A 12416-nucleotide genomic window follows, 5' to 3' on the forward strand; every position below is an offset into this window, starting at 1 on the left:
GAGTTTTTTGGGAGTTCTAACATTTGACAGGCTAAATCACACTGGAGTATGTTATTTAAAAAAATTATATTTTTGTGTAATAATAAAAATAACAGTATTGTATTCCCAAAATTTTCTGGGAAAGTAGAGTGAGCCTTTTCTGATTTAATCAATAAAATAAATTAATTAACCCATACGTTAATTTTTATGAGTCACCTATTTAAGCATATCTAAAAAATATGAATGCATTAATAAATCACAAGTAAAAACCCATCATATTTTGTATATTTTGGGTAGAATTTATTCGGCAAAATTTTGATATAACGTCATCAATTTTTGTGGAGAACAAATGGATATTTTTTGATTAACAATTTATCATGCTTACAATAACTTTAAAAGGTCTGCAAGATTTCAAAGTATTCAGTTTTGCAATTCTTGATTTACTCAATCTAATAAATTGACTCCTTAGTCATAATTTTTTTTGGAATACCTTGTACATATAAGCAATTTAAAAAAAAATATTAATGCAGTGATAAATCACAAGTATAGACTCATCACATTTTGGACATTTAAGATAGGATTTATTCAGCAATATTTTGAGGTGACGTCATTATTTTTTTAGGGGGATGAGCAAATACATTTTGACCAACAATTTACCATGCTTATGATAACTTTAAAACATCTCCAATATTTCAATGCAGCCGGCAAATATCCAATTTGTGCGTGGCCAAATGAGGCACTTCTCATGGTCAGCAAAGTACTTCATCACTAGACAGCGGATTTCTGTCGGGCTACGTCACGATTATAGGCGGGGACGCGCTGCATCGCCGGGACTCAGTAGCGGGTGATAGGTAATCACTGAATTTAATTGTCACTTGATTCCATAAATACAATAGGGTATTCCACGATTTTTTTTTTAATGCACTATACGAAAGAATATCGTCTACAAAATGCGAAGATGCGGTCAATATTTTTTTTACTTTTCAATAACTCAAAAAAAAAAAAGTTAAATTTAAAGTGATTTTTTCCCGCGGTTAAGTTGTGCATTACGTACGTCATGATGACGTACGTAACGCTGACCAATGGGATCAGCGTAGCGATGTGGCAACTCCGCTCACGCTGCTTTAAAGTTAGACGACATCGGTATTTAGCCATCTTGAATTCTTGTTGGGTTATGATAGGTTAGGTTTATTTATGTTTGGTCGATCTTAGTGTTAACGTTTTTTAATTTGCTCTCATTGAAGCTTAAAATAATTTAAAAAGTTAGTCGTTTCCATTATTTGACATTGTTTGTTTAAAGACGGTGAGTAGAATTGGCCGTTTAATATTTACCACTTACCAAAACCTTTTACAGCGACTTACAACTTAAAATTGTGTAGGAAGATTATCTGGGAAAATACGGCACAGAATAAATAGTCACAATGGAAAGTGAATATGAGCAAGCTACTTCTACCAATCTCCCTGTAGTTGATGATGTAATGATAGATTTGTATTATCGAAGAAATGTGAATTTTCTGATACCAGGTGTTGAAAATGTGAAAACCGAACGGTAAAGTGTACAACGTAATAATGGTTTGATAGTAATTATTCATTGTTATAGTGGAGCTCGTGCAACTTACGGCGACGATGCTGTTGGTTATGTGCAGTTGAGACGACACGATGAGATTTGTACTGTCAAAGCTTTGATTGCACCAGAACATAAAGTTCGCCTAAAAGGCTATGAAGTTTCAGTAACAATAAATGAGTCTGAACAATGCATAATTGACTCAAAGTGTTATGACTGTGCTGCAAGTGAAGGTATGCATGATTTTATGTTGTATTAGTGTATGTATTACGTCTACTTTTCAGGTGGTTGTAAACATGGTGTAGCCTTACTGTTCTGGTTATACAGACGCACCTTGGAGCCTTCAGTGACTTCTGTTGAATGTTATTGGAGGAAGTCTACTCTGTCTAAAGTTGGCAGTACTATAAAAGGGCAAAGAATGAGAGAGTTGTTTAATTTTCGGCAAGTTCCTTCTTTACCAACAAAAGGGACGGCATTTTTGGACAAATTAATTTCTACCGCATTAAAATCAGATAGTCATTCAATTCTTGCTAAGATGTATAAGAGTGAAGTGAATATTTTGGAGAAAGCTTCGTTGTACCATTTATGTCTTTCTTATAAAAAAACGACTGATGCACCAGATGCAGAAGACTTCATATCGTTTTGCCAAAATAATTTAAATAGTGAAATTTGCAAAAGTATAAATACTTTAACAATATTGCAGTCACAATCTAAAGCCTGGTTTGATGTTAGATATGCGAGAATAACAGCTTCAAAACTGCATGAAGTTGCTCACTGCAAAACTGTTGATGGAGCTATAACTGCTGCAGTTCTGGCAGCATCAAAATTTAGAGGAACAAAGGCCATGAAAAGAGGCCTTAACCTTGAAGAAGATGTCTTAAAAGTCATAGGTGAGAAGAAAAATATTAAATTAGAAAGAGTAGGAATGACCATAAATCATATGTACCCAATATTTGGTGCCTCGGCAGATGCAATGTCTGATAAATATTGCGTTGAAATAAAATGTCCAATAAAGACAAATACTGTAAAAAATTACATTACGCCAGAGGGTGAAATAACTCCTAAACCATATGCACAACTGCAGCTGCAAATGTTTCTTAATAAAAAACAATGGGGTTTATTTTGTGTTGCATCTCCATCTTTTGAAACGGACAGAAATGTGACTATAAAGGAAATTCCTTTGGATGAAAATTTTTGTCACAATGTAATGGAGCAGGCACAAGCTTTTTGGAAAAAAGCGATTTTTCCAATTTTAATTAACTGACGTTTTCAATAATTATACTTATTTATTTCATAATTATTTCTTATTCATTTCAATAATAAATAAATCTAAATCCCGTTATACCCCAATCCCCTAGTATCAATAAAAAAAAGTTAAATGCTTCTATTTATACAATTAATTTATTGTTTCCAATAAAATACAAATAAAAACCATGTAAAAACTATTGTATTAATGGACCTTGCAAATTTATCAAACCACAAGCAACAATTACAATATGATCCAAAAGTGGCACCAAATTATGATCTGTGGTAGCATGTGGACCCAACATTCGAAATTCTCTGATCCTACGAATTAATCTTTCAATGTGGATCCTCAACGCTGCGACAAGTTTCGACTGACGTACCTCATCCTTCGTCATTTTTCTGGTGCTTGTCACGCTGGGAGGTCTGACTAGATTCACCTTTTTTTTCTGGAAAAGCCCTGCTACTTGCTTGAAGCCCCTATCGGTCATTACAGTTGCATTTTCAGGTACAACGGTCAAATACCCTGATTGCTTAATTATTTCTACATCTGATGTGCGACCTCCAAACCCTTCTGATATAAAATTAATTAGCCCATTTGGAGTCCTCGACACTAAATACTTGCATGTGTTACAAGTTTTATAATTGCTCCAGGTTAAAGCTTGCTGGTAAGCTGCACTAGGTCTTTCAACCTGTATTTCGAAGCAATCAATGATTGCTTCAACATCTTTATAATACGTCTGAAACTGCCTAGGTAGAACTCGCTGAATTTTACTTTTCTCAGGCCAAAAAATTAACTCGTTGAGTTTTGTAGCCATTTTTGGCAATGTTTTTGAAAATATATTACTGACACCACTAGTGCTTAATGCAAAATCTGTCCCTAATCGTACAAATTGGTCATCTGTTCGTATTTTCTTAAGAACAATATAAATATGTTCTACAGGAACTTCTAATTCTTCCTAGAGTAATTTGATGAAAAAAAATTCTGACTTGGGCAAGCCCAGTTAAAATCTGCTATTATTTTCAATTTTGAATATTTCCACTTTCACCAATAGTTCTTTGGATATCATCATATTAGTTTCATCCCATGAGTCCGATGATGGCTCATAAACACTTCCACTTTGGAGTGAAAGGGAGGATGATGACAATGATGTCGATGATCCCTGAATAGGTTTGTGGGGGCTTTGATATATTTGTGACGATAATGATCGAAGAGTGTTTGTGCTTTTATCTGCCACTTCAACTGAGGTCATTGATGACTGATCTTTTGTGCTAACTCTTGTCTGAGTTGCTTTTCTAAGAGTTCTCCTTTTTGTTCTTAAAGGAGAAACTGCTTTTTCTGGCGATTTTGCACTAACAAACATGCCAGATGGTGAAGCCACTGTTTTTAATTGCAGTTCTTCTACATCCTCTGTTACATCCTGTGAAGTACCAGGTACAGTAGGTTCAGGAAACAGTTTCCTTCGAAGCCCTCTACTGTGCTGTTGTGTTTCCATCTTACGTTTCCTTGAAGTTGGTGTGAATTGGGACGAAGTTTCTTTCCTCACTATGCTTCTTGGAACCACATTGTCTTTTAACATTAGGCGTGTACCCATTAATTTGAAATGAATCCAATTTTCAGCATCCTTTTCCAACTTTATTAAAGAAAATTTATTAATAAGGTGATACAAGTAGATACCGACATACAAATTTTTGAAATATTTACTATACTTACATCAAAATGATCTTCACAACAGTACAAACTTTTCCCAGGTATGTATGTTCTTCCCACAGCTTCAAACCATAACTTCCTCCGATCCACTTTTTGGGGAACAGTAAGAAATAATTTTTCTGGATTATTTGTAGAGTTGTTATCACACCCAACGAAGAAACACTGTTTCGCCATCGTGCCAATTTTTTCTATTTAATTTGTTTATATTTAAGGAATAAAACGAACAGGCCAAGTTGATCAAAAACACGTGCACGCTCTGACCTACCTCAATATAATAAACCAGCAGGTTTGGCAACACAGCATCGCTGCCATCGCTTCAAAGTGATTGGTTACACTTTTAACCGCGAAATACTGCAACTTTGAGCCGGTCTCTCACTTTTCTATTATTTTGACAATTTTTTTCAAAGCGATTATTTTTTATAAATAGTTCAAATTTGTTTTTTGTACATGTATTTAGATATTGTTTCAGAATGTTTAGTTAAAATTTGATTTTAAACTTTAGTGGAAAACCCTATTAACGATTTATTAATCAAACGGCTAAGTAAATGAGAACTGGAATTAACAGCAGAGTGCCACGAAGCAGCGTTATTCTAATCTCAAATAAACGAAGTGCAGTCGGTAATTGCAATGAATTCCCATCCCGTACGAGCCGTACCGAGTTTGGCCTTGTCTAGCCCGACAGAAATCCGCTCTCTATTCATCACCCATATCGACCGAAGTGATTAGTTATTTCTGTATAGCAAGCCTGGTCATAAAAAAGTTAATTGTTGCAATAAAAATAACCAGCAGGTATTCATGTGTAGGTCATTGAAAATTGCTTTAAACGAAAACAACGCAATAGTCAACAACCGTAACACGACATGGAAACAAACAAGGCTCCACGAGGTAATGTATATATCATTTGCAAAAACACAGGGAAAAGTAAATTTTATAAAGTTGCTGGCAAAGAACATCCTGCTTTTGTCGACTCTGATAGCGAATATTGTTTAATGTCATGTAGTGTGGTGGCGGCTTGGAATTTTTACGTAATAGAAATTCCTGCTAACCTGGCAGCCTTTCGTGGTAATAAAATCCTTCTTTTCCATAAGATTTAGCGTCTTGTCAAAATTGATAACGTCGAGCTTCTCGTTGATCTGCTCATAGTCGATTGGAACATACCTGAGTCTGAATTAGTTATTATCCAAAACTTTACTGAGGATTCTAGCATTCGGTACGAACGAGTCGGTAATAATAATCACAATATTTATGCCGTTCCACATATAATTACGATTTTGTCTAACGTTCCACTTCCCATCTCCACTGGCGATATGTCCTATGGAGACGCTGGGTCTCCATAGGACATATCGCCAGTATATTATACTGATATATAATCTTTCCAATATTGTTTTGCGTCATCCTCTCTTGGTACCATACCAAATGTAGAGTTGGACATCCAAGTCACTGCAGATGAAGTCGTTGCACACAGACCCTATAGGCTCTTGAACACTGAAAAGCCTATTTTGCATTCTCTGATAAACGAGTTACTCGCACAAGGTATTACTAGGCCCTCCATATCGCCCAATGCGAGTCCATTACTTCTTGTACCTAAGAAGAATAGTGGTCACCGGTTATGTGTTGATTACCGTAATCCTAACAAGATAATTATTTTGTTAGGATCATAGTTATGCAAGATTCGTACCTCTTACCACTGATTGAAGACCTTGTCGATCGACTTTTGAATTCCACTGTTTCAGTTGTTTAGAACTACAAAATGGCTATCATCAAATTCAAGTAGAAGGCGAAAAATTCATATCTGCCATCACGTCACCATAATAATTTGGGCATTGCCTTCCATTTCCCTTGGAGAAGAAATTTAAACTAGAGCATTGTGTACATTTAAAAGCAAGCTGTGTTTATGTGATCGAAATTTGTAATTTTGAACCAGATTTTATAACTGGAAAATACATCCCAAAAGAAAAGAAAGAACTTAATAAAATTATTCCCGCCATATTTTTGTGTCGTTAAAACAGGGTCACTGTTTGCGGTTCACCATTTTGCATCAGAACGCATTCCGCCATTTCATTTCATTTCGCGGGTTTTTCAAATTTTGTGCGCATGTCTTAATTTTGGCGGAATGTTTGGGTTATTACACTGTGTTACGCTGTGGTGGTACGCGGGGGTGTTATTTATCCCGCTGATTTTTTTTTTATTTTACAGAGGTTATCACTAAACGAAAACTGCAAAATCAAATTTTATATTTTTTTTAAAGAGCTGGATTTTTCGGATTACATGTGCTTATATCCTGCGACCAATTTTTTATTGATCAAATTAAGAATATTATAGACGTGTACAACACAGATGTACAACAAAACGTGTTGTTTACTGTATCGTCCGCGGCCCTACAGTTTTGCGAGGGTTGTGACCTCCGCTAACTACACTGGGAAGTTGTCGACCTTGAAATTTGCTTAAATTTTGAAAAGACATATAGATTTAATTTTTTTATAAAAAATTAAACAGTAAACAATGGTCCTATGAAAACGTGAATAACGCTTTTTAAAATGTCTCTGTGACAATTACACTTAACTGCAATAATTACACCGGAAGATCAGCCTTAAATCATCAAAACTAATGCAACTAAACTGCCAAATTTCAAATATTTCACATTAAAGTCACTAGATAACCAAAGTACAGCAGTTCAATGTCTAATATAGTGTAAGAAAGAAAAGTACCTTGCGTTGCGCGCCCTCATACGGTCACAAGACAAACGACCACCCATGAAAACGGGTCAGTAAAAATAGCGAGTTGTCCCTACTGATAGATGTCTATACTGTGGTCTGTATCCCTAATGTAGGCAACCAATATTTCAGATCGTTTCAAAAATTCCGCTTGATAAAAAAGGTTGTGTAAGGACACCATTGTTCCAATAGTTCGAATATTTGGCGATCTGTCCCTACTGTAACCCTGTGCTGTAACCTATACTCTGATTATACTGTGTTGTATTTATTGTGACCTCTCTCGCCTCACTCCTCTCATCAATGAGTTCGTCGGGGAGGATATTCTATGGTCTATGGGTCACACAGTCACACTTTGGCTGTGCTGTATGTAAAGATGTAAAGACGTCAAGCTCAGCGCAATCAACAACTCGTTTGTGTATGGCCAAATTGTACCTAATCTTTTCAATATTTCGTCCTTCACAGTTTATATGAAATGTAACCGCCGAACACAATTAATAATGTTTTCTAGATGTAATAAGATTAAAGAAAACAATTTTCTCAGTATACTTACGACGAATCTGTTAGCTATTTGCATAAACCATCTATAGTGCTGCAGTGGTGGTTTCTGGCTATTTGTTACATATTTGTTAGCTGACTAAACTACTCACAATTGTTACATTGTTTATAATTTACATCATTTTTAATATGTTTGATTATGCAACTTGATATACGTTCTTGGAAACAAGTTTAACGTTGAAACTTATAAAAATGTTTAAGTATCATCTTAACTTTAACAAATGCCACAAATCAAATCTACGGTTAAGAAAAAATTCTGTGCAACCGATACGTAGTGTGTTAAAAAATTAAGAAGCTGAAAATGTTGAAATATTTGGTAATATAGAGGGCGCAAGTGTGCCAATTGTTACATATCGCGTTATTACAGCTCGCAAGCGTGTACAGCAGATACCTACTGAGTTTTCCCAATAAATCTCGTCTTTAAACAACAAAATATAAAATTTTGGGTAAGTTCACATAACATTTAGTTTTACCTGCACATTTTATTGCTATAAGTGTAATTAAAGATTTATATAAACACTTCGTAAAATATATGAATTACAAAAAATAATTCCGATTGTTGCGTGATCTGTCATTTTAACAATGCTAATTTGATTTACCCGAAAGTCGGTATTTTAAGTTTATATCTATTTATTAATAGATCCTATTATTCCTATTATTATAGGAAATAAGAGAAAATTTAATTTTATCTAATGTGAATGTTGATGGCGATTTTATTGATTATATTTTTTGATGTAGGTTATAGGAATTGGTTGGCAGTCCTGTTCAAAAAAATACAGGTGCAGCAACAATGGTATCGCAATCCAATACTTCCAATGAATTGTACAATCTTCGGTGGAATAGTTATTTTTCAAATTTGATCAATATTTTTACGGAACACCAAACTCAAGAAACTTTAGTTGATGTAACTCTTGGCTGTGAAGGTCAGTTTATTAAAGCACATAAACTTGTTTTATCAGCTTGTAGTATATATTTCCAGGTAAGTTTTGTATATAATTTTAAATTTTCTTATTTTAACCCATACAAAAATATGTAGAAAATTTTCCAAACCCATACAACGCCACAACTTTTAATTCTGTTAAATGATGTCAAATTTGAGAACCTACGACTAGTTATACAATTCATGTACAAAGGTGAAGTAAAAGTAGCGGATGCGGAAATGCAACAATTTCTACAACTAGGCAAAATGCTGCAAGTTAAAGGCTTATGTTCTGTGGAACTCCATGAAAAACAAAAACAAATCAATAATGATGCAAAAAAAGAAACTGCTGTACCACCTGAGAAAAGTACAAATGAAAAATTAAGACTTCCTGATGATAAGACTAATATGCCTATTAAGATTGTTGAGCATGAACACATAGATTCTAAGCAAACTCCTTTATTAAAAAAGCGTAAATTACCGTCACCAGCACCTCCAGATCCTAAGGTAATTTGAAACTAAATCCCCATAAATTTCATTTGTTGATTTATAGAAAAAAAATTTAACTTCAACCCCTGACGCGTCCAGTGATACAAAGATGATTGAAAAATTTTCACCAAGCAGCCCTGTAGATGACAGAGATACAAAGAATGAGAAAAATATGTTGTCTTCAAGTTCTGTTAGTGGTAAAGATGTTTCACGTGTTCCGCGCCCACCAAATGCTTTCATGATTTTTGCAAACCAGTGGCGAAAAAAACTGGCTGTAGAATATCCAAGTTTGTGAAATTTAATGTGTTTCTTCATTTATTACTACTTTTATTTTGCAGATGAAAGTAACAAAGATATTTCAGTTCGACTAGGAAATATGTGGAAATCGTTATCTCCAGAAACAAAAGACGCTTTTTATGAAGATGCAAGAAAAGCTGATGAGGAACACAAAGAGAAATATCCTGGGTAAAACTTAAAAATTATCAGAATAAGATAAGACTGAATTTGAAGAAATTTCTGTATTACAGGTATTACTATAGTCCTAAAGAAGCCAGACATCGAAAAGCTATAGCAAGTATTACTAGAGCAGTACACAAACTAGACCAGTTGTGCAGAAATGACTTGAATGATATTACTGAGCCTGAATTTGTAAGTGCTTTTCAATCAAAATTATAAACATGCAATTTTGAAGTTTGTAGATTGAAATAAAATGTGAAAATGATTTAGATAGTGGACGTTCTACTCCTAAGAGTAGCAACTCACATTAGAAACAAATGTGATATTCTAATAGGATTCATAGAAATCAGTTGCCTCACGTATTGAGGTTGACGAGACAGGATATTTCATATCAGGAAAGAGTGACAGCTTCTAATTTGGTAATTTAAAAAAATGTACTTTGAAAGTACTTTTTGTCATTTTAATAACTCGATGGTGTAAAAACAAAAAACTAGAATGTGAAGACAACTATAAAATTTGTAAAAAATAAATAAGCGTGGTTGTGTTATATGTGTTCAATTGCTGAATAAAAGCTCCTGATTTCAGTCACTGTTATTAATTTTTTTAATATTTGGCGGTTGGCCAGTTTAATTTGCTTTGGGTCGACGCCAGTTTTCGATATGTTGATTCAGTCTAAATCTTGCAGGTAAGGTCACATTATGCAATATCATAACAGGAGTTACATTAGGGTAACGGCGAATAACATAATATTACAACAACAAATTGCCTAACATATATACTAATTATTGTAAAAAAAAGTGCTTCCTGAATAGTTGTCGCCTTTATATTGAAAGACGTCAAAAATGTTATTCACGTCATAAAGCTTTGCCATCCATAACCCACCATTTCTGTTAAAAAGAATAAACAAATCTGCTTTTTGCTTCCATTTCCATCCCTGGTGGAATTTTGCTATCAGTGAATTACGTGAATAAATTCGGTCTAACTATAGATAAATAGAAAGTAACGTGTTCAAGTTATTGTGAAAATTGTTTGATTTTGCCAATACCTTTTTCTCAAAACACATTGTTTCTAGTCAGATAGTTGGAATAATTTGAACAGATTGGTTTTTCTAGCTACGTATATTTTCAGGAACCAGTTAAAAGTAGCCATTTACCAATAATCATGTGCACCATAAGTGGACTCATTATCAATTGCTGAACATTTTTTCAACTAATGATTTCCTTGTTAGACCAGTAATCACGTTTACTCACCTTGTTTGTGTATTCCAAAGGTTAAGAAAAACAAACGAATCTATTGTTCCAAAAAATGAACAAACAAAATATTTGCTCAGACGTATCCTACCTACAGTGATACGATCGTGTGGATCGTGTGCTTTACAGGTGACAGTCACATTTGTAATTGAAACTTAATTACAATGGAATTTCAAGACTACAAGACTTGGAACGTGCCCGTTGGCATGGAGATATTTTTACACGAATTGTTCATAACAGAAATATCACAAGTTTTTGTGACTTTTAGCTTTTGATAGAGTTGCTGTGGATACGTTCATTATTAAATATAACAGTTGATGTATGTATAATACGACACTACAAAAGGTCGAAATTAATAAAGCAAACTTTAATTCAGAGTTGAACTTGTACATATCAGCAGGTTATATTTCAGATGACTTCTTTTAACTACAAGTATGTGCTTCGCATAAGTAAGTATTAATAGGCTGCCCTGACTAACCAATATGACACAATAAAATAACAATTTTAAATAAATTATTATTTTATTTATTTTTCATAATCTTAACAAGTAAAGCTTTTATTGTGGTTTACATGTAGATTGCCAAGTCTTTGTCAAAGTTAAGCGGAATATTTTATTTGACGTAATAATATGAAATGCCGAATTACAGCAGCCGCGCGTTTTTCCGGTACATTTTAAATTCAAGTAGGTAATAATTCTATCTAATATTTTCCTTCGACCGGCCAAAAACCGGAGGTGAGATCCTAAAACCGGAGATTTGGCAACCCTCTTTATGAGCCTTGAAAGTGTTGCACTCGTGGTTATTTCAACTTACAGCGAAGTTTTGTCGAAACAACATTCGTTCATTTTTTTATTTCCTGGGCGTAAGCTAAGCAAATACAGTAATAGGATCCATCCGAGGAATCGCTGCTTTGAGGTTTTCGCGACGTTTCATGTCCCCTAGAGTACGAAAACAGTTTCCGTCTGTCTGGCGTCTGTGTCGATGATTTTTATTAGATACGTAATCTCGAAACTACTGCACCGATTGTTGTCAAATTTTATATGTATATTAGGAATATCATGTAGATTAACCAGAATTTGGCTAATCATGTCCGGCACCAATGGCATGACGACGTCTCCAAAATTTACAACACGCGACGAAACTTCGGGGGCGGACGGTGACTGTCCGGAATTTCGCCGATATCGCGTGGAGGTGGCGTAGCTTATGCCAAGACCTGGGCCGACTAGTGCACCCGCATAGCCAACCTACACTATGAGGTCACCTTCGCCGGGGGTGGTGCTTTAGCTCGGGTATCAGCTCCCTCTCTGGCGAGAGAGCACCGGGGTGGCTTTAAAGCCGGAGACATGGATCTCCATGTGGACCCGTGAGCGCCCGCGAAAACAAAAAATAACGCTTCGGAATGTTTACAATAATCGGGTTTTTATTCCCTGCCACCAGCTAAAATAATTTTACGGCTAATCTTAAAAATAAATTACAAATTTGTTAACAAAAAGGACAAATATCAAGTACGGTCGTTTTCTCCTAGGTGGCGGCTTCCT

The 12416-nt window shown here is 34.9% G+C and overlaps 3 protein-coding genes across 5 annotated transcripts; 2 read left to right on the plus strand and 1 right to left on the minus strand.

Annotated features, from left to right (window-relative positions):
- The first annotated feature begins 286 nt into the window (after positions 1-286).
- LOC135132277 (uncharacterized) lies at positions 287-2918 on the plus strand. 2 transcript variants are annotated; one of them, XM_064060318.1, is made up of 4 exons: positions 287-1282; positions 1334-1528; positions 1580-1776; positions 1828-2918. In XM_064060318.1, exons 2-4 carry the CDS (start codon positions 1401-1403, stop codon positions 2805-2807), a joined length of 1305 nt encoding a protein of 434 aa, XP_063916388.1. In that variant the 5' UTR covers positions 287-1282; positions 1334-1400; the 3' UTR covers positions 2808-2918. The 2 variants fall into 2 exon arrangements, with proteins under 2 accessions (XP_063916388.1, XP_063916382.1); XM_064060312.1 differs by having other exon boundaries at positions 287-1528.
- A 7-nt stretch (positions 2919-2925) lies between these two features.
- On the minus strand, positions 2926-5285 carry LOC135132289 (uncharacterized). The gene is made up of 2 exons (XM_064060332.1): positions 4500-5285; positions 2926-4419 (listed from the first exon to the last, which is right to left on the minus strand). The coding sequence occupies exon 2, from the start codon at positions 3601-3603 to the stop codon at positions 2986-2988; it is 618 nt and encodes a 205-aa protein (XP_063916402.1). The 5' UTR covers positions 3604-4419; positions 4500-5285; the 3' UTR covers positions 2926-2985.
- A 2773-nt stretch (positions 5286-8058) lies between these two features.
- LOC135122864 (protein bric-a-brac 1-like) lies at positions 8059-10213 on the plus strand. 2 transcript variants are annotated; one of them, XM_064047339.1, is made up of 8 exons: positions 8059-8081; positions 8133-8211; positions 8504-8744; positions 8802-9191; positions 9238-9460; positions 9512-9638; positions 9701-9821; positions 9872-10213. In XM_064047339.1, the coding sequence occupies exons 3-8, from the start codon at positions 8556-8558 to the stop codon at positions 9938-9940; spliced, it is 1119 nt and encodes a 372-aa protein (XP_063903409.1). In that variant the 5' UTR covers positions 8059-8081; positions 8133-8211; positions 8504-8555; the 3' UTR covers positions 9941-10213. The 2 variants fall into 2 exon arrangements, with proteins under 2 accessions (XP_063903409.1, XP_063903417.1); XM_064047347.1 differs by lacking the exons at positions 8059-8081; positions 8133-8211 and having other exon boundaries at positions 8602-8688.
- The last annotated feature ends 2203 nt before the right edge of the window (positions 10214-12416 follow it).

The sequence above is a fragment of the Zophobas morio genome, unplaced genomic scaffold, assembly GCF_036711695.1.
Source record: "Zophobas morio isolate AGI-343-1 ecotype UQ-CSIRO unplaced genomic scaffold, CSIRO_AGI_Zmor_V1 ptg000002l, whole genome shotgun sequence".
Classification (NCBI taxonomy): domain Eukaryota; kingdom Metazoa; phylum Arthropoda; class Insecta; order Coleoptera; family Tenebrionidae; genus Zophobas; species Zophobas morio.